The sequence below is a fragment of the Egretta garzetta genome, unplaced genomic scaffold (assembly GCF_000687185.1).
Source record: "Egretta garzetta isolate BGI_Z169 unplaced genomic scaffold, ASM68718v1 scaffold59, whole genome shotgun sequence".
Classification (NCBI taxonomy): Eukaryota; Metazoa; Chordata; class Aves; order Pelecaniformes; family Ardeidae; genus Egretta; species Egretta garzetta.
This window is the reverse complement of record NW_009267230.1, coordinates 6,076,644-6,098,560: the sequence shown is the minus strand read 5'-3', so window position 1 is coordinate 6,098,560 and position 21,917 is coordinate 6,076,644. Positions and strand designations below refer to the sequence as shown.

At 43.1% G+C, this 21,917-nt stretch overlaps 1 protein-coding gene across 1 annotated transcript in view; it reads left to right on the top strand.

The window, feature by feature from the left end:
- Window positions 1-4,051: 4,051 nt before the first annotated feature.
- Window positions 4,052-21,917, top strand: part of PLCXD3 (phosphatidylinositol specific phospholipase C X domain containing 3) — a 38,046-nt gene continuing 20,180 nt past the window's right edge. The window contains exons 1-2 of the mRNA XM_035902754.1: window positions 4,052-4,079; window positions 16,578-17,286. Coding sequence (XP_035758647.1) covers window positions 4,052-4,079; window positions 16,578-17,286 — 737 coding nt within the window. The remainder of the gene's footprint in view (window positions 4,080-16,577; window positions 17,287-21,917) is intronic.

Genomic DNA, 21,917 nt, shown 5'->3' with positions numbered 1-21,917 from the left:
TGGAGTGGGACTGTTGAGCCGAGACACTATCTGCCAGTGCCATTTTATTGAGGAATTCCTTAACGGTTTAAAGCAAAGACCTTCACACAAAGCCACTCGCATCCTCTCACAACTGGATCAGAAAAGGGCTACCTTTGGCAGGTCCTTGCAAATGTCTTGAAATAATAAATATTCAGGATGGCATAGAGCTGGAGAGTGGAAGGGAAGGGGATGCTGGGGGAGGCTGGCCTGTGGTATTCCTGCCGGAGTAATAAGGGCAGTCTCTACCCAGAAGAAGAGTGTGACACGGAAGTTATTGGGGAATTAAAAGGAACCGTGAAAGAATTTGTGCTGGCATCATCACCGCGCTGTTAAATGTTGGTTTTAGCAGCAGGATTACTGCAGGTAACAATGTTTTGACTTCCAAGCTGAGGAAGCCTCACGCTAAAACCAAAACACAGTCAGTCTAGGTGGACTGCAGTCATCACCAGGATGTTCAGAGAAAACATGGCTTTTGGGGGCACACTCAAGACTGAAAACATTACATGCTCGGATGCTCTGAAAGGTCCTTAAAATAAATTTACTAATTTGTAAGTTTTACTGTATCAAAGTTAACTGTAATCCAGGGGGATGAAAACAGCTGGAATGAGTTAGGGGGAGGATGAGGATAGTATCCAATTACATGATAGGAAATTACTATGAAATGTATTTATGTAGTGTTAGTATGAAACAGCTAAACTAATTATTGTTTTTAAAGACATGAGCATATCCAGTGTAAATTAGATGTATCCTGAGCCTAGACAAAGTGCAGATCAGCTGATTGTTCATTCATTTAATCAATAGCACTGCCTGTGCTTTTTCATTGACTTCTTAATGCTAAATGGTAAACACTAACAGCCAGATCTGCAGCAGTCTAAATTGGCCTAATGGGTCATTAGAGCTATGCTGCTAAATACCAACTGGGAATCTGGTGTGGACTGTAGACTGGAAATTCAGGAAATGGAATTGTGCTATTTTGTAACATGTTTCATTCATTTCTTAGAGTCCTCTGTATCATATAGTGGCTTATTTGATTGCTGTATTGAACCAAGCAGGGATACTGTTAGCAACAAATAATGCAAGAGGAACTGGATTGAAATTGGATTGCTAGGCAAAGCCTGTTTGATGGGACTCCAAGTTGATCAATTGTGCAGGGCTTTAAATTGCCTGCTCAGTGATGGTAGAAGAGACGAGTAAAAGGCAGGCATTGACAGTTCGAATCCTCTCTATTCTGTGTCTCTTTACTTCTCACCATCCTGTTTGCAAAATGAAATTACTGGTGTCTTTATGTTCCTGGACCAGAGAGTTTGAGCACCAGGTGATGTAGCTGATTGATAGACACATTTAACAGTCCTACACTCTTCCAGCAGTGGCTTTTGTAACTCTCACCTGTATTACAGTGTGGTTTTTTGTTGGTATTTTTTTTATTTGATCTACCAGCTAAAATAGCACCCACGTGAGTCCCATTTCCTGCCTGTTGGGTGAGATTGAGGCCTTTCTTTAGGCCTCTGGTGTTTTGCTCTGCTTTCTTTCCTGTTTTTTTTTGTGGTATCACTTGGTCTTCAAGTTCAAAAATGAAATGAGTCACTTGTATAAAGAGGAAGATAATTCAGAGTTATAATTAAAAGCACAAAGACTTTGGAAGTGGTGTTATTAAACCTCATAGTATAGGGTTTAACCTTATTCAGAAGTCAGGTTCTGAACTTCTGGGAAAGAAAGGGTGGCAGAGTATCCCAAAGCTCTGTTTGTCATCAATGGACCATCAGATGACAACAGGATGTGAGCTTGATAACACCCAGAGATGGTTCATGGTGCCTTGCAGCCAACATACAAAAGCCACAACCATCTTCAACTGTCACATGCAAAGTCTTCGAAGGAGATTATTTTCCTTGTTTTGCATTTGGATGTAGAAGACAAATACTGCTTATGAGGAGGAGGCAGTCAGGCCTCCTAGAAAGGTTTTTCCTCTGTAGTACTTCCCCAGGGAGTTATGTAGAACAGTGGTTGTACATGGTGAAGCAGAGCTGTGCTGTATTTGCAGACCTCTGGGCTTGAAAAGGCTGGTGACACTTCAGTGTGGTAACTTGGTGGAGGGGTTATATTTACAGCCAGCTGAATGAACCCCTGTGCTTCCTCCTGGAGACAGTGCTCCAGCTGCCCATTCTCTTGTATCCCCAGTTACAACCTGTGCAGGACCCCCTGTCTGGAGGGATACCCCATACGTACTGGTGCCTTCCTAACATTCAGGATTCGAGTGCTCAGGGCTGTTTTTCTGGATTTTTGCCGGAAAAATATTCTTTGGGTAAGATGATGTAGTGTTTTCCATTTACATCTCAGGGCTCAAGGGGAAATATTTCATTGTTTTCCTCTAGTGAATGTGAAGTCAAACATTACAGTGTCTTTCCTTATAGTCGAGGAGACTTTGCATGAGAAAGACTTCTTCTAGAGCACCTGGTCTCAGGAGACATGCCTTGCATTCAGCACTGTGGCTAGGGGAGTTATTTTGTTTGTAGCAGTTTGTCAAATGTGCCAGGCAATACACAAAAGTAGAATAATGTCTGATGTGAAGGTTTGATACAACCAAAGGGTAAGGAAAGGTGCAGAGCAAGGGGAATAGTCAACATATAAAACCTTACATGCTTCCCCACTTCCTCCCCTTGCTTTGCAGTATTTTACACCCTTCTGCTATCTCTCAGCCTTGGTGTAGTCAATCAGCTAGGTTTATATGGACAGCTTATTAAAAGTGGTGTTTTAAGACAGTTTGTATGTGAAACCCTTTTCAAACTGACTCAGAAGGGGACTAATATTGTTTCTCCCACCTGCCTTCCCAGCTTTCTCCCACAAGAATCAGATTTGTCCCAGTTTTTCAAGCTCAGTGACTGAGAAAATGAGAAAGAATCCAGCCTGGATTTCTTGGGTGGTACTAGAAAACCCTCTCAGCATCGTCAGGACAGCCCATCCTGTAGTGCCAATAAACTGTCAGTGCACTCATCACAGTGCGGGAGGAGTCCTTATTCTCTGCGTTGCAGATGTCATTGCAGCAGAGTTGGATGCTTGTACAAACAATTGAAAAATCTTGCGTTTAAAGTTCTTGTGCACATCCATCTCAGATTGTGGTGGCTTTCTTGCAGGGATTTTAAGAGTAACAGAAGATCTGTTTTAAGGCATCATCCTTCCCCTGGCTTTCCAATGCAATCTCATTTTAACCAGCCACACCTTCTGGTTTTCTTTTTCTTGACCTTAAAATAATGGATAAAGATGCAGAAACTACATCTGCTGTGCAAGTAATTTTTGTCAGCTACAAAATCAGTATAACTGTTCAGTAGTGATGCTCAGATTTAATAGAAAATACTGCACTGTTGTTTGGTTATTCATGGGGTTTGTTTTTAATGAAAAAAGAGGGAAGGAAGAAGACAATGAAATAGGAACACCGAGGCTAATACATGTGTCAATGCAGCAATGAGTTAGGAAAGGGCTATACTGTTTATGCCAGAGGAAAAAATTGTACATCAAAGAAGAGGGGAAAGGCAAGAGAAAGAGGAAATGCAAAATCAAGTATCCAAAATGTTCTGTGTTGCCAAAAAGATGCAGTAAGTGGCAAAAGGCAGATCTGTGTAATCAGAAGCAATTATTTCAAGGGAAGTTTCTCTTGTTACCAGGAGCATTAAATGCTGTTTTCCATGAACAGTAATCAAATAAATAAAAGCACAAGAAGTGGAGGTTGTCTGATTTGATCCTGGTTTTAGAGTGTGAACATTGAATTACTTGTGGCTACACATAATAAGTCGTGCTGTATGTTTCTCTGTGCATGGAGAGGAAGAGATATGAACAGATCGACAGCCTGTTCTCTTTTTGTAAGCTGCCTCAGCTGCATACTGCCCTTGAAGGCTGTCTTGTCAATGGTAGCATTAGGGTTATGAACAAGAATTATGATCGGAAGGCACTCACTGTGGGGAGATGCCATTTCGCATACTCAGCAGAGCTGCCCGGGGTCATCGCAGCTTCTCGCTGGTCACACAGCTATTGGCGCACAATGCAAGTGCCACCGATTGCCCCAGGAGGTATGACTTGGATGCTGATGACATACTTAGCCAAACTGAGCTGGTGCTGGAATAAAATATGCCCCAAACTATTCCTGGCACATTAATTTTATGCTTAGAATCAGATACACCTCTTGCGATCTTTTTCCTCCCTGAAATGTTCACATTCTTGTATGCCAGTCCCTGAATTAAGAAGAAAAACGGCTAATACGGTACTTCTGAGACTAGTGTTTAACAAAAATGTCAGATCTGATAGAGATCTCTGATGGATTTGAACAAGCAGCAGTGAGCTTGCAGAGCAAAAAGAAAAAATAGCATGGTAGATTTGTTTGCAGTGTTCCCAAAAATACAAAACTTGAAAGAATTGTCGTTTGTGGAGTACTGGTGGTAGACAGACGGCTCTGCCCACAAGTATTTTATTTCTAAGTGATTAGATAGCTAATTTGTCTTCAGACTATAGTTGTCTGTAAAATACAAGGTTGTATATGGTGCTTATTAATGTATACAGAATATACTATTAAATGTTTATATATGCAGTTGCATTGATAAATGAGAAGGCCGTGGCGGTCTGCCTGTCCCCGCATTTGTCCTGCATCGTGCAAGCCCTGGTGTGCTTGTTGTGTCTTGTCTGCTGTTGAAGTTGTAACTTCTAACCATCTTAAACCATGTGGTTTAGGTGCTTGATCAATCCTGATGTAAAGATTCTTTTGAAAAATTGGTAGTTACTCTTGCTGTGTCAGAAATAAGAGCTGATTTACTAATTTTTGTAACTTTGAGTTGAAGTTCTTCCATGAACCCTGCTGGTTTTTAGCCTGATAGGTGAAGGGAGCCTTCTTCTATTACAGAGTTTGTGCTATATGTCTGCTCACAAACCGTCATGAAATTATCTTTACAGTTTCACTTGACTGAACAAATAAAAATAACTTTTTTAGTGGCTTGCTGTAGGGCAGGTTTAAAAAGTTTTAAGGCTTTTGCACCTTTTAAAACTTCCAGTGCAGTGCACAAACATCCAACAGGGTTTTTTTTGCATTTGGTGTACGCACAGGTGATATTACTGCCTTCCTCCTCCACCTTTTCTTCTGTGTACAGCCAAGAGGTTTAGATCACATTTGGAAAAAATAGTGGGGAAGGCACACCAACTGGTTCTCTCAATCCTCAACATGATCATTTCTACTTCTACATCTGTAATGCAAAAATGTTCCCCACGCTGTTTGCATTTAGATGTCTGCAGGAAAGCTGGTTGCCCGACTTGTGCTTGGCAGAGCAACTGGGTATGGCTCTTGGGGCCGTGGAGACGGGGCGAGGTTGTGAGCAGTGATGCTGCCCAGAGCTTGCCCTACTGCCACTGTGGCTTTGGGCAAAGTCTCCACTGACCTCATTAAATGTGAAAATTAGCATGCTCCACTCTGCACTATGGCCTGATCTTGCAGCCCGTTTCCAGTGGTGTTAATCTTACATTTGTCTGAGTGAAGACTGGCTTGTTTAGAACCTGCATTTGATGAAACTAATAATTCACTTAATGGTGAGCTTCTAGAGTAATCTGGGGCTTTTGGAAAGCCCCCGCCATTCGCGTACTGCTCCACCCTGCTGTCTTCTGTGTGCTGCCTGCATGAAGTCTGGAAGGAAATCTGTCTGGAGGTGGTTTGGCTGGTAAGAGGTGGGAGGCTATCTACACTTAGCAGTGTCTCAGAAAACACTACAGCACCTCCTCCTACACAAATAATTACAGGACAGTAAGGGAGTTACCAAGGAAGAGGGGAAACGCTCTCAGGAGGGCAGCATGCGCTAATTTTCTGTTAAAGAATAGTTTCTTTGGCAGAATTGGCCTTGTGATGTCCATAGTTGTGAATGTGTTCACACTGTTTGGAGAGCTAGAAATATAATTACAGCTTGTATTTTCTTATTTCTTTACTTTTCAACAGAGTATTGAGAATTTGAAACGTGGAATTAACTGATGTAGTGTTCTAAGAGCAACAGGATCTGGTCTCTGCGTTTGCAGGAGGGAGCTATAAGAGAGTGGATGTGGGTACTTTTATGTACGCTAAATGTATTAGTATGAATTGAATATTGAGTAACCTAATTGGATTTTTAGCCAAGCTTGCCTGTCGTACTGTGATAATTGCCAGTTGTCTTGGGCCTTAAAGCCAAGTAGATCCTTCCCCACATTCCAACCTGTTTCATTCTAGCCATGATTTCCTTATAGGAGAGAAGCAGTGCTTAGGTGAGGCACTGATCTTGGTTCAGTCTAGTAACCAGAAACACTTCCCCACCGCAGGCACTGACATAGTCCACAAGCTGTCACTTAAAAAACAACTTAAAATGGTTAACAGCTTTGGCCTGGGCCAAGAGTGGTTCACTGTGGCTGTGGAGATTACTGGCAATGTCAGCAGTCGTAGGCTTCCCTTGGAGGCAAATGTAGCCATACTCAGGCGCACAAACCAAAATGATCCTCAGGAGTATTTCGTAAATGCTAAGGAGATGCCAGAGGAACAAGTGTAAGTAGTTGCTTAAAATCCTTTCTTGTGCATGAGAATTTTATTTGTTTATGGGGACAAAAGCAGAGAGCCATTCCAGGTCTGAAAGGTGGTCACTAGATATGGATGCCATCTCCAGACCGATGGACTACCAGTTCTTCTTTCTTCCTAGCTAACACAGGTCTTTCTGAGCAGTCTTCAATGACTCTTAGCAATCTGTGCAAATACTTTTCTTTCTTTCATTTATTTCTCTTTGGACTCAGGGGAACGGGGGGGACATGGACCAGATGACCTCAGAGGTGTCTACCAAACTCAACTGTTCGGTGATTCTCTGAAGGATAAACTCTCTGTTCTGTATGATGTTGATCAAAGAGCAGTTGCATTGTGCTGGGTTTTGAATGTTTTGTGCGTTGCCACATGCAGCTCTAGCCTGTGTCCATTGATCTAGTAGTTGGTGTGTCTGTTGTGGTTGTGCTGTGACAGTCCGTGTGAACTAAGGTGCTCCAGCTGAGATGTTTGGGCTGAGAAATGCAGAGGTCCACCTAAAGCAGAAACAGCATTAGAAAGCATGTCTGGCAGAGGTTGACAAAACATGACTTTGAAGTGTTTTTTAATACAAAGTTGTTCCGCTCACCCTTGCAAGCAAACCATGTTTGTGTAGTAATTACCACGCACCAATCTGGTTCCTCAGATTGCCCGTTTGATGCACAGCTTTGCCTGCAATAACAGTCACGATAGGGCAGCGCAGCGCAGGCTCCTGACACCGTGTCCCTAGGCACAGGACCAAGGTCCGAGTTATGGTTATGTGTGATTCTGATGGCTGGTCCAGGACCCACCTGGCGGTGGAGGGAAAATGCACTTTTTTCTCCTGCAGGAGGAGGGGGCGGGGTGAACAGGAGGCTACCAGTTCCAGGAAGTAATGGGGTAGGAAGGAAGCGAAAGTCTCCTTTCCTTTTCCCGCACTATCGCTGAGGTCTTCAAGGCAGAAAGGGACATGAACGGGGGAAGAGAAGAGTTTGTTGGAAGCGATAGGACTGGCACAGAGGACGTGGGCAGGCTGGGGAGTGGATTTCTGATGGGGAAATTGTGATTGTCCCGTGTTTGCAGCAGCATCTAAATTCTTGCAAAGTTAATAGTAATATAACAAATGTTGCTTTAACAGCTTCATTCTCTGTCACTCCTGTCACCTTTTTTGCTTACATTCTCAGGCACGACCAGAATACATTTTCTCTTTTGTCACTGCCTGCTTCTTCTTGTTCCCAGATATTCGACAACTTCAATTTAGCTGGTGTTAATGTAACTCCAAAGCAATTTGGAATTCTATTATTCTGAAAGAAGCTAAAGCAAAATGGGTCTCTTTCCTGCAGATGTTCGTGCACATAATTAAAATCATTCAAACAGTTAAGTGTGCTTAGAATTGGGCTCGGGGTTTGTACTTTATCAGTAATCTCCCATTGAAAACCAAGGTTAATTCATCCCCGTAATTACAGTTTGAAAGCATTAAAATGCTTACTTAACAGGTTAAAACTGTTGACTTCAAAAGATTTAACTGTCTGGATATAAAGTTGCTGCATGACCTGGAAAAAGATTTGATTTAAAAAGTGGAATGATTTGTGTTCATGTTTCCTCACAGGCATTTCAAGTCTATTTAATGGGCTTATTAAAAAATGTCTTCATTTTGGTTTGTCCTTTTTTCCAGTAGAAACTTCAGAGCTTTATATACAAAAAGTGAAATAGCTCTTCTGTTTTCATGGCTTGAGAGGAGGTGATTCAATTTGATTTGAGTTATGTAGGGGCTAGCTCACCAATCACAAAATGCAGGCTTATAAAATAATTTTTTCTCACTTTCTGATCAGAAAATTCTTATTAATAAAAATATTTATAATAAAATATTATAAAATATTCCTCTCGTGTAAAGAAAAGTCCGACTTTTTAATGAAAATTCCGGTTGCCATGCTGAGACCAAGTTACAGGAAGGTGTGGTTGTTTGGCTGTCCAGGACTTTGGGAAGAGCACCCACTGCTCTGGCTTTCCATTGAGAAGGTTTCCTGAGCCTTCGGAAAGCTGAAGGGTAAGCACGATCCTGCTGGTGCTGCAGGCAGCCTTGCCTGAAAAGCTGGGCTAATTTATGGGCGGTGTGGGAACTGCTCATGGGTAGGGAGTGGCAGAAATCGCATGCGGCGTCTGGAAGTCGGGGTGGGGGAACGAGGCGGTGGGTGACCTTCCTTGCCAGGGACCTGCACCTGTGGCTAACTGTGGCTGTGCAGCTGGCTGTGACCGTGGGGTTTCAGTGGGTGAGATCTGGGAGGTGGTCAGCTCAGTCTCTGCAGGCTTCTTAATTCAGACATAGAAGAAAACAAAAGTTTGGGTGATTGCCTGGAGAAAGCTCCCTGGTCTCGCTGGAGAGGGGCAGTTTTAGGCTTCTCAGTTGCTCTTCACCAGATCCAAGCTGACTTGCATGGGGCTGTCTGTGTATCTTTCGCTGGTTTACCTAGAAACAGCCACATGGTGCTTGGAGAACCAGGCCGTTTCTCATAGGGTTTTGACAGAGTTTATGAGTCTAGAAAGGGTTTCTACAGGTAGTGGGGAGTTGCCTGTACACATTACATCCTAACTTAATGTGATCAGATACATAGCCAGCGGCCCTGTGGATACAAGAATGGATCATATGTGTACTCTTGTTCTGACTCTGATGGCTTGTTCATTATCTATATTTTTGCATTACCTGAGGTAGTGTCTGCTTCTTTTCCTATTCCATTGGACCAGGGAGGGCTGAGTGTATATGGGTGGCTAAGCCCGGTGATTGGTGTCAGGGGTGCAGAACCGGTGATGAGCACTGGAAGAAGAGCTAAGAAGTGAGGCAGTTACCTGTGGGGAAGCCGAGTCACTGCACAATCTATAATCTCTTTTTTTCGCAGTTGTTTTTGTTTTGCTCTCCTGGGTAATACGTTTATCAAACAAAGCTTGTATCACCCAAGCACTTTAAATGCTAAAGGTAAGTGGGACTGCAAATTCTGAATTGCATTGCTTTTGGTAAAACCTTTTGAGTTCCTGAGAGATGCGCTGGCTTTGGTGGAGAGAACAGTGCTCAGCCATCTGAAAGAAAAGGTAGAACACAATACTGAGGTGCACCAACTCTCGTGGTCATGATTAGGCTTTGCTATTCCTTGAAATAGCAGTGTGGCTAGGTAAAGATTCATAGGGGTTTTGTTCCTCTGTTTGATTAGTTTTTAAGGCCAAACAAGACAGTGAGAACAGACCAGATGAGGTTGGGAGAACATTTGTATTGGTCTCCCGTGTGCTAGAGGTCATGGTGGTGTGAGAGTCCGCTTCCAACAGCTGTTGGGTGTCTCCCAGTGCAGAGGCAGGAGGAGGTTGAGGTCTGTGGGAGAAGGGAAGAAGACTAAAATGTGCCAAAAGCTGCGAAACTTTGCTTCTATCTGTTTGTGGTTTTCCTGTGGATTTTCAGGGTGTCATTGCTGCTGTTGGGAGGGCGTTGGGCAGTGCTGTTCGACTCAGCTCCTCTATTTTAGGTGCTGCTTACCAAGTGGTTGTTAAGGGGGATGGCCAGAGCCCACAGTGAGGCAAGGTGAGGGCAGAGCGAAGTTCATCTACGCTTGCCTGCTTTATGAATGATATGTTAAAACTTAGCCACCAAAAATAGTAGCTTTGCTGTGCCTCTTTGTAAATCACTGTGGGACTGAAGAAATGATTCTGAACTGAATGCACTCTCCCTGAGGGACTTTTTTCAGCACTGAGCCCAATTATTTTTTAAATGGGGGCTGTAGCCCTCCAGGGAAGCCATAAATATGTCCATAGCTGAGCTGTAGTGGGTTATATATTCCCGGTTGTCCTATTAAGGGAATTCAGTAAAGAAAACAGGAGACCATTCTCCCTAGTAAAGGTACTGAAAGCTGTTTTCTTGCAATCTAAGTGATACTGCACATTTTACTCTTGAATATCTAAATAGTGTTTGGCCACATCTAAGTTCATGAAAATTTAATATCTTAGTGGTTGAAACCGGCCAGTTTTGGTTTTTGGATCATGGCTGTTGCAGGCATTTTAAGCATCTCTTCGTAATTGCTTCTAAGGTTGAGAGACAAGAAACAAATCCTTTGTGTCTTGGGGGAGGGGGAATAAGCAGGAAAATTTACAGTGGAAAGGAGCTCCAGAAGTCATCTGGTCCACCCCCTGCTCAAAGCAGAGATAACTGCAAGTTAGATGAGGCCGTTGAGCCAAGTGTTGAGGGTCGGGTGTGCAGAGTCCAGCCCTGCTGGACTCCCGCTCCAGGTCTTAACTGGTCTTGTGGGGAAGTTGTTTTTCTTTATTTCCCAGTGAACTTCTTAAGGTTCCTGTCACCCAGCTTCTCTGCTATGCTGAACTTTCTCTGGATACCAACTTTCCCCTCCAGAGCATTAACCTCTTCCCCCAACTTGGTTTTACCTGCAAACTTGCTGAGATTGCTCCCCATCATGTTGTCTGTGTCACTGATGAGGATGCTTGGAATCAGCTGTGAGTTAAGACTTTGAACTTCAGCCACAACCTTTTGAGCCTCATGGTCCGGGCAGTTTTTCACATACCTTATAGTGCACTTGTCTAGTTGGTGTCTTCCCAGTTAGACTGCAAGCATATTAAAAGCCTTGCTGAAGTGAAATGGAAATTTTGTTTTCCCCAAAGCCAGTTGTTCGGTCCTAGAAACCAGTTAGGTTGGTCAGTCATGATTCTCTCCAGTTAAATCCATGGTAGCTGTTCCCAGTCACCTTTTTACTGTTCATAAGCTGGAAATGGTTTTCACGAGGACTTGCTCTGTGATCTTCCCTGGGACTGAAACGAATCCGACAGACCATTGTTCCCTGGATTGTCCTGCTTTCCCATCTTGAAGATGAGTAACTTGCCTCCTCCCGTCCAGATGACCTATCAAAGGTGAGAAGAGGGCAGCCTTACAGTGATCTTGGCCCATGCCTTCTGTATGTTCAGATGAATCCTGTCTTGTGCCATCTACTTACATGTGTCTAATCTATATAAGTAATCCTCAACTCAATCACCTTTTACTAATGAGAAGCAGTTTGAAAAAGAGAAAGTACTAGGCAAGAGAGACAGGGGTGCCTGAGAGCAGACTTTGCCAGCAAAGATGAAGGCAAGGAAGGTACCAAGTCTCTCAGTAGTTCCCTTGTCCTGCATTATGAGGTCTCCTGCCCTGTTCAGCAGTGGGCCAGCATTCTCCTTGCTCCCTCTTGCTGCTGATGTATCTGCAGGAGTTCTCCCTTGCCTTTCCCATCCCTTGCAGGTTTCCCATCCCTTGCAGGTTTCCCATCACTTGCAGGAACTCCAGCCAAGCTGTGGACTTACTTAGCTCTCTCCTTGCATTCCTCCTCTTCCTCCCAGGGGCCCTGTCCCTGCTTGCACCTTCTGTATATGGCTTTTTTAAGTCAGAGCTCACTCAGAATTTATCCATTCAGCCAAACTTGCCTCCTGCCTTACCTCCTTGTGTCCTTGCACACTGGGGTGGGTTGTTCATATGCTTTAGAGAGGTTGTCTTTCAGTTGCAACCATTTCTCCTGAGTCCCTTGGCATTTAGGGTAATTCTCCCACAGGCTACCACTTACCAATTTCCTGAACAAGCTAAGACTGCTGCTCTGAAATCCAGGATCTTTAGTCAGTTATTGCCTCCCTCACTTTTCTCAGTACTTTAAATTCTTACATCACCTCATAGTCACTCTGGCTCAGGCTTCATGTCTCTAGCCATTTTTTCCTAATTCATACCATGTCCAGCAGTGTGCTTTGTCTACTTAAGGAGTGCCTGCAGAAAAAATAATTCTTTGATGCTCTCCAGATTGCCTGTGCCCCGCTGTTCTACTCTTCCAGCAAATCTCTCAAATTGTGAGGCTTCTTCTAGTTGTTTAAAGAAGGCTTTGTCCACTTTCTCTTCTTGACTGGGCAGCCTGTAGCATATGCATACCATGTTTACCCCTTGTTCACCGCCCCCGTGATCCCAATCCATGAGCCTTCATCCTTGACTCCTTGGATCAATGATATGTGGTGATGTTGAAATGGTGGGAAAACAGTGTGCAATATTTTAATTAATCACTTAGTAAACTGGTGAGAAAATATGTTTGCACACAAGAGGAGTATCGGCTTATTCCTCTTCCCTGCATGACATGGGACGAGTCATTTCCCCTCTCTTTTGCTTCCCCATGCCTCAGACTGTGAAGTGTCTGTGGTTGCTGTCCCATACATCGGGTTGGTGTGTCCCCTGCCCTGCTATGATAAAGATAGCTGATGTGCAAGCACTGCTATCTTCCAAAGATTTCAGGCATCATTGCATCAGTATTTCTGAATGCAGCCTGCATCCTATCTTTGTGGGAACTGAGACGTAATGATACAGAGAACCTGCAAGTCCGCTTCCCGGTGGCAAAGTAGGATGGCAGTGTCCCCATGCACCAAAGCAAAACTGGAAGGAAACCTGGTTGCTAAAAACAAGTGTATGTTTGTACAAGATTCTCTCATTACCAGGAACATAGTGATTTGGGGAATGACAGTGGGAAAGATAGGCTCTAATTTGCTCTGCCAAGTGTAAGGATTTTGAATTTCTCCGAGTTTATAAGAGTGAGCTGGTTAGGACAGCAGGGCAGGATGAAGGCAAAAGGCAATGTAGATGACTGCATGATGAAAATAAATACTTAAACAACCTGTTCAGATTACTTATACGTGTGGACACACAAAACATTTACTGTATCTTTCAGTCAGGAGGAATCTTTACATACTCTTGAATAGTTGACATCTGCTCCGTTTAGTGTCGACCAAGTTAAGTCAAGCCTTATTTTCTTTTTGTAGTATTCAATAGGGCCACCTTGTTTGGGTTACAAAATATGGAGATTTTCAGTGCACTGTGCACTTTTCTCTGTACCTTATACATAGGAATCCCCATTTCTGGGCTCAAATATGTGCATGAAGACCTCAATTTAAAAAAAAATATTTTTCTAAACTATCCTGCTTGTAATGTTCATTAGCTTCTAACTGGTGTTTCCCCCACCTCCTACATGTTCTCTCTGTGTTTTGCATTACCAATAGCTAAAAGTTACTTGCTGACAAGTTGTTCACCTTAGTTTTCTGCTGTGAGAACTGTGCTGCCTCTCTTGACTTAAGTACTTTAAGTAGTGTTTGGTGCTGTTGCATATTTGTCATGGTGGTCAAGTTTAGCTACCTCTTCTGCAACTTCAGGTTGCTGGTGGCTGTAGATCAGACAATAAAGGACAAATGTTGTAATGAATCTTAATACCGTCTTGAACCTACAGCTGCAATCAGTTGATCATGTTTATACATATGCTGACATGAAATCCTACTGAAATAAAAGGGACTTCAATGGACAAAGTGTGGGTTTGCAAAATCCATCTAACCTTGCTAATATCAGTAGCTATACCTTGTTTTGAACAAGACTGGATTTACTTTGATTTCTAGATTAGTGCAGGTTACATTGAGCAGAACATTTAATGTATCTCATTGATTTTGCCTGTAATACTGTTGAAACACAAGTCACTGCTCTAATCATTTGTTTTACCATTAAAATTCTGTACGCAGATCTGGTCCCCTGGGATATCAGTGTGTAACCAGATACTCCATGATCTAATCAGGTTCTGCAAGGAATATGCTATCGTTTCAACACTTAGCAGTAGAAAGCTTCATCAAAATGGAAAATTTATCTAATATTTAAAGCAAAATGAAGTTCAAAGAGACAGCCATGAGAAGCAGGGGTGTACAAAATCTTAAGACATTTCTCAGATTAAACAAAGCAAAATACAAGCCAGAGTTTAAGATGATTTGTCGTGACTCCATTATTGCTATGAAAGAAAATGTTGTATCTGTCATTTCAGTTTATAGGGTTTGTTCCAGTTGAGTTAAAAAAGTGTCACCATCAGAAATGACTGATTAGCAGGATTTCGCTAATGTGTTACTTATTTGTCACAGCAAGTGTGCTTCGGAAAGTAATTTTGAAAGGCACCTACAAAAGCATCTGTGGCAGGCAAGACTTGTGCTGTGAAATTTCGATGCTAGGATTTGGATCTCTGAGGGCCTAGTGCTATAGTCTGTTTTAGAAAGTCAGGTCCTGCTGACCTTAGAATCATAGAATCGTTTAGGTTGGAAAAGACCTTTAAGATCATTAAGTCCAACCGTTAACCTAACCCTGCCACCCCACCACTAAACCATGTCCCTAAGCACCTTGTCTACCCATCTTTTAAATACCTCCAGGGATGGGGACTCAACCACTTCCCTGGGCAGCCTGTTCTAATGCTTAACAACCCCTTCCGTAAAGAAATTTTTCCTAATGTCCGATCTAAACCTGGTCTGGCACAACTTGAGGCCATTTCCTCTCATCCTATCGCCCATTACCAGAGACAAGAGACCGACCCCCACCTCGCTACAGCCTCCTTTCAGGCAGTTGTAGAGAGGGATAAGGTCTCCCGTCAACCTCCTCTTCTCCAGGCTAAACAACCCCCGTTCCCTCAGCCACTCCTCGTCAGCCTTGGGCTCCAGACCCCTCACCAGCTTCGTTGCCCTTCTCTGGACACGCTCCAGCCCCTCAATGTCCTTCTTGTAGTGAGGGGCCCAAAACTGAACATGGTATTCGCGGTGTGGCCTCACCAGTGCCGAGCACAGGGGGACGATCACTTCCCTGCTCCTGCTGGCTACACTATTCCTGATACAAGCCAGGATGCCATTGGCCTTCTTGGCCACCTGGGCACACTGCTGGCTCATATTCAGCCGGCTGTCAACCAACACCACCAGGTCCTTATCCACCATGCAGCTTTCCAGCCATTCTTCCCCAAGCCTGTCGCATTGCATGGGGTTGTTGTGACTAAAATGCAGGACCTGGCACTTGGCCTTGTTGAAACCCATACAGTTGAGGAGTTGAAGGAGTTTTGCAAGTGGCTGAGGAGCAGACCTGCTTGCTGTGGTGTCTGACCAGAAACACCCCCTCCGGCTAGGACAGTGGGACTCCAGCTTTGCCTGCAGCCGGACAGCGTTTCTGTATAAACTGCCAGATTTCACCACCAGGTATTCAGAAGGTTAGTGGTAGACAGGGGTGATGGGCATCTCCTAGGGTCAGCTCATCTCCCCATAAAGGAAGACACCGTCCCTTACAGAAGAATGATCACGTGTTTGCGGGTGTCCTTAGCTTTATCAGCTACTTTCATGTGAAAGTCTAAATGCTGAGCAAAATATGTTGTTGGGTTTTTGTTTTGTAGTTGTTTTTTTTTTTTTTTAAAATGGATGTAACTTATGACACAGATAATTTTGCATAGCAAAGTGTCTTACCTATTTGTATTCAGCTTTTTTAAGTTGTGGAAAATAGTAACTTCTATACATAGGCATGTTAAGTACTGTGTCTCACTCTTGTCAAGAGCATGCAATGGGAGTTTCTGTATTTTATAAGTGGAATGCTGTCCTTGGCTCTGTCTGTACTTATGTAGCAAAGGAAAGCAAAGAATTTTACAGGTAAATTTAAGAGGGAAAACAGCATTCAGTAACCTTGTTGATGACCAGGTGAGACTTGAAGTAAAGAAAAGGTCAGAAAGGTTACACGTCCTTGGCATTTTTCAGCTCTTATTTTCGCTGGCTATAAATGTGTGGGGGGGGTGTTGTTGGTTTGTTCTTTGGTTCTGTGAACTAGGTGGTGCACAATTCAGCGTGTAGGGCCAGGCTCTCCTCGTTGGCTCTGCGTATTCATTATGTGACTAGCTTTGCTGGCATTATGCCAGGATTGCTCTGACATTCAGAGCCCGCTGACTCGAGGCATACGAGTGAGCTGGAGGAGAGTGCAGGAGTGCCCGGACAAGCAGTGAAACAGACGCTACCTTTCCTGCATATTCCTGGGGGGTGCTGGTGGGGTGAATGCTGCCAGACATTGCAGTGTATTGAGAAAAAGGGCAGGGGAGGAGTCCCTTGCTGAGTGTTGGTACAGGTCAGAAAATTATTAAGAAAGAATCACTAATGACTTTTAATATATGAATACAATATTCATTGTTTTCCTCTGTTGTGTTTTTAGGGTCTCATGATTCATTTAGCTTCTACATCGATGAAGCCTCTCCGGTTGGGCCTGAACAGCCAGAGACGGTCCAGAATTTTGTGTCTGTTTTTGGGACTGTGGCTAAAAAGCTGATGAGGAAGTGGTTGGCTACACAGACCATGAACTTCACCAGCCAGCTGGGGGCAGGTATAAGGTATTTTGATCTTAGAATTTCCACCAAGCCCAGAGACCCAGACAATGAACTCTACTTTGCTCATGGTTTATTCAGTGCCAAAGTCAAGGAGGGTCTGGAAGAGATCAATGCATTTCTCGCTGACCACCCAAAAGAAGTGGTCTTCTTGGACTTCAATCACTTCTACGGCATGCAGAAATACCATCATGAAAAGCTTGTCCAAATGCTCAAAGACACATATGGAAACAAAATGTGTCCTGCTATATTTGCCCACGAGGTCAGCCTCCAGTACCTGTGGGAAAAGGAACACCAAGTGCTGGTGTTCTACCACAGCCCAGTGGCTCTCGAGGTACCATTTCTTTGGCCAGGCCAGATGATGCCAGCTCCTTGGGCAAACACAACAGATCCGGAAAAACTGATTCAGTTCCTCCAGGCATCAATCACTGAAAGAAGAAAGAAGGGCTCCTTTTTTATATCTCAAGTAGTGCTGACGCCAAAGGCTAGCACGGTGGTGAAAGGCGTTGCTAGCGGTCTCAGAGAAACGATCACAGAAAGGTAAGTTTCTGGTGGGTAACATGTGCTGACTGTGCTGAACGCGTGTGTTGGTAATGCTGCTTTTCTAATTCCTTTTAAAGAAACTCCAGCAGATGTATTTCTTCCATGTTGCTGTGGGTTAGTCAGAACTTGGGCATAATCCTAAAATATTTAAAAAGCAATACACTGAAGGAGAAGCTTTTGTATATTGAAAGAAATTCTGGCACTAAAGCCTAATAAGATCTTACGGGATTGGCTTAGCTTTTTTTTTTAATGAATGCAGGTTTTTCCATTTGTTTTGTTTTTCAAATGTGGTTTCTTACCATGAGCACTGAACATCTTGCCTCAGATTTCCTTACTGGATGTGAATGATCTAGATCATTTAAGGCCTTTAGTTATCATAGGAAGAGACTGCAGACTATTGTAGAGGTTGTGTACGAGGAATACTGTGTTGACAGGCCATTAGTTGTTACATTACAAAAATAGCTGTCTGTGCAAGACATGCATTATTTATACCATTCTGACTTTGATAAATTACAGCCAATTTTCAGCTTAAAGCCATATATGTGTGACTATGTTCTTGACAACTTGGTAGGAAACCTGAAATTTAATGCTAAGACACAGAGCTATTTTTTTCCCTTAAAAAAAGAAGAAGGTTTGCAGAGTGTAAAAAATTTATAATGGGGATCAATGGCCTGCTAGTGTTCTGCTCTCTGCATGGATGTGCCTGTGCCAGGGAGGTCTGTTGGGAACACTGTCTTCTTCCATGAGATGAATGACGCAGTGCCTGTGACACTACACGCTGCAAAGAAAACATGCCTCGTTTTTGATAAAGGTTGAGCCGTCTTTATGGCAGCTTTCCTAAGCGACTGTTAACTTTAAAAAGGAGTGGAAAGCTTCACTTGAAATGGTAAAACACTGGCATGTATTTTATGAGCAGTGGAGTATGATTCAGAAATGCTTGCATGACTGCGGTTGCAGCTGTTTGTCTGTCCTTCACATATGGTTTTATAGGCTCCATTGGACTGGGGATCTCCCTTTCTGATAAGTCTGAAGAGCACTTCTCTGTACTGAAATACTACTTTGTTGATGGATTTTACTGTTAAACACTCACCTTGTTCTTCAGGGATTTGTTTTCCCTGGTAAACATCTTTCTGAGTGTTCTTTAGAACATGAAGAAACACAATCAGGAAACTATCATGTTCTTCTTCAAGCTTGCTGCATCAATAAAATAGCCATTAAAAAACCTTTTCTTCTCTCACTCATAATGTCCTTCTTTGAACATGTTTGGAAAAATAAAAAGTTCAAATGGATTCTGGATATGTTCAGCTGAGCTCTGAATGATTTGAGCCTTTGAACTCTTAGTACGCCTTTCCCTAAAGAAAATTTAGAGATTATAACTAACTTGAAATGCCAGTAAATAGTTGGGCTGGAATACCTGGAAATGTTGTTTTTCCAAATTGCAACTGAGATTTTCACATGAGCCGCAAGTGTGTAATCATGTCTGCTGCGTGAATACTTTTTTTCCTTCTTTGCATAAATCTTTTAACCATTGCAAAAGAAATGGATCTTTAAAATTCTCTCCAAGGCTGGTGTTTAGTCTTCCAAGTGTAGCATCTCATTTTGAAATCCTACTACTTGTTACAAAAATACGCTGCAGGAGGACACAGGCTTGGCACTTGTGTTAACCTACACAGAAACTGAGTTTGTATATTGAGTTGACTGCTCTGAAAGTAAACATCAATTATGCTCAGAACTACTCCTCATCTCTTTTTTCCCCCATCTGTACAGCAGCCATTTTAATTTACGTACTGACTTAATTCTGAAAATAGGGCAAGTTTTGGATCCAGTAAAACATACCAGGTTTGGATCTCTTAAGTTTTTTGTTGCTCAGGAGATTACTTATGATTTGAAGAGCAATTCCCGCCTGAGAGGGAGAACATGGTTTCTCCCAGTTGCAGCATCCATCAGACCAGGAGAACTGCAAGCAGACACTGTGCAGCAGCCCACGCTTCTTTCTGCTGCTTTGCAGCTCATGTTCTGCAAGAGCACAGTGAAATATTCCTCTGTAGCCAGCACAGGATGGTTGGTTTGATAGCTCTTGATCATGTCTGCTTGTGGTGGTGGAGGTCCACATGTTCAAACTGCAGCAGAGCACTCCTCTAAGGCAATGCATTTCAGAAGGAGAAGTGATGTTATTCCTCATCCTGTCCCCTACAGCACAGATCTGTAAAGAGGTGGGAGGCCCCTGGTAACCTTCATTAAAAAAAAAACAAAACAAAACCAACAGTTTCATGCTTATTAGACTGAATTCAGTAGAAGACATACCAGGACTGCTTTTTTACTGATAATGCTTGCTCACCTGCTTTGCTGCTGTCATCATACTTCATGCTCTGTAGGACAGTAATTTAAAAGAAGGGGAAATTATAAAGTCATCAAGCTTTCTATCCTACACAAATAGAAGAGGGAAAAGCCATTTCTCATAAGCTCTTCCTAGAACCGTAGCTCAGTGTTAGAAAACTTTGTAACACAGCTTTCATCTTCGTTCCTTGAATGAGGAGAATTGCTTGCATGCGTGCACGCTGTTTCTTGGATTTGATGAAGAACTTTGAGGACTAAGAATATGTTTTCAGGCCTAGCATTCTGTCACGCACTGTTTAGATGCCAATAAATACTCTTTGATTAGCAAACAGTACGTACCAAATGAATTACGTTCCCTCTGCTTATTGAATTAACTTCAGTGAGGCAGCTGCCTTCAGTACATCTGAAAGGCGGTTGTGAAACAACCTTTTGATGAGTGTAGAGCTGTTCTTCATAATAATCCCATTTGTTTTCTGATTTGCAGTGGAATTACTAATTTTATCTCTGGCAGTGGAGACTAGCATGATATTCTCTTTGTTGTCTCTGGGGTTGAGTAATATAGAAGAAGAAGAATAGATCTCCTTCAGAGGATGCAAAAATCCAGTAGTACTTTTAAAGCTTTCAAGAAATAGAAAATAAACATGTACCCAGCTGATTGTCACTTGATTTCCAAATTAATCTCTAAGGATAACGTTCCCTATAGCTCACATGTGACTAAATCCATGCCCACCATGCTAAAGCTTCCCCCTTAGCAACCAAAGCAAATAAAAAACAAAAAAAATCCTGCACATGAGAATGAACCTTTGAAGTGGAGGCAAAGCATCAACACTATTAACAGAAGTAAGTAGGCCACAGAAGCTGTCTGGAGAAAAGCCATCTCTGGGTGCAGTCATAAACTAAGCAGGGTCAGATTTAGCTAGCGAATAGGTGGATATTATATGAAAAATAATCCCTGCAGTTCCAAGAAGTAGGTCTTTTTAGTCAGTTACTGGGGGTGCACTCCTTCTCCAAGCCATATCTCAGCCACCTGCATTTTTGAGAGTTTCTGTGCTGCTGGAAGAGTGGGATTGGATGATGGTTTTGATCCACGCTTGGTACTGACTGATGCCCTTCTTAAACAATTTTGTGTGAAAAACAGCAACAGAAATGGCAACTGTATTTTGCTAATTGTCTGAGCATCCTTCCTGCTTGTAACCTTGATGCCTTGTCTCCATTATGGGCTGCAGGAGAGCAGCAGGCTCTGATGAGCTGGTTTGGGTTCAGGACTCGACGACCCCATAGCAGCACGGTGGTGGTGAGCTCTTTAGCAGCTGAGAGGCAAATGTAGACTCAGTCCCTCACTAATGTGTATGTACAAGCATGCTTGTCCCTCACTGTGATTGACTTTGGAGGCAGCTGTCTTTTTTTTTTTTTTTTTTTCCTTTTCTTTTCAACCCCAGAAGGCACAAACTATCATTCTGGTGTATTACTAGGGAATTCGAAAGTACTCTGGGTAATCGAGCCAGATCCTGAGTATTTTTGTTCTTCCTCAAACTATCCTTAATTGCTTCTCTAGTCTTTCCGCACAAGAGGCAATCTCTGTGTTTGCACACAGAGCAGCACAGGGAGACCTGGGTTTCATTTGAAGCATCTATCTGCCAAGTCAACAGGCCTGCACAGTGAAATCCCGAATGGGCTGTGTATGTTCAGGCTGATTTTGCTGGCAGGCATTTTAGTGGCATTTCATCCTTGAAGCATCTGTGTTCACAAGTGTTTTAGTGTAGTGTTCCCTTGGGAAGTGCTGGGTGGTTGTGTCTGATGACTTTGGTCATGAACCTGGAATAGTATTAAAATGCCTCAAAATACAAGAGCACAGGATTTTTTAATAACTTTTTTAGGGAAAAGTTTTTATCTACATACCTATCAGTAGCCTATGGGATTTAGCCCAGAAAGGAAGCTGGCATGATGATCACCAGCTCTGTGACCACCAGCATTATTGGTGGCTTGGCTTTGAGTGTTGGTTTGGGGTAGTTGGCTTGGTGTTTTCTTGTGGGGGGTGGGGGTGTCTCATGGTCTTGTCCTCTGCTTGTAACTCTTATCATGTTAGGCACCAAAATCATAGAATCATAGAATGTTTTGGGTTGGAAAGGACCCCTGGAGGTCATCCAGTCCAACCCCCCTGCAGTGAGCAGGGACACCGCTAACTAGATCAGGTTGCTCAGAGCCCCATCCAACCTGACCTTGAATGTTTCCAGGGATGGAGCCTCCACTACCTCTCTGGGCAACCCATTCCACGGTTTCCCCACCTTCAT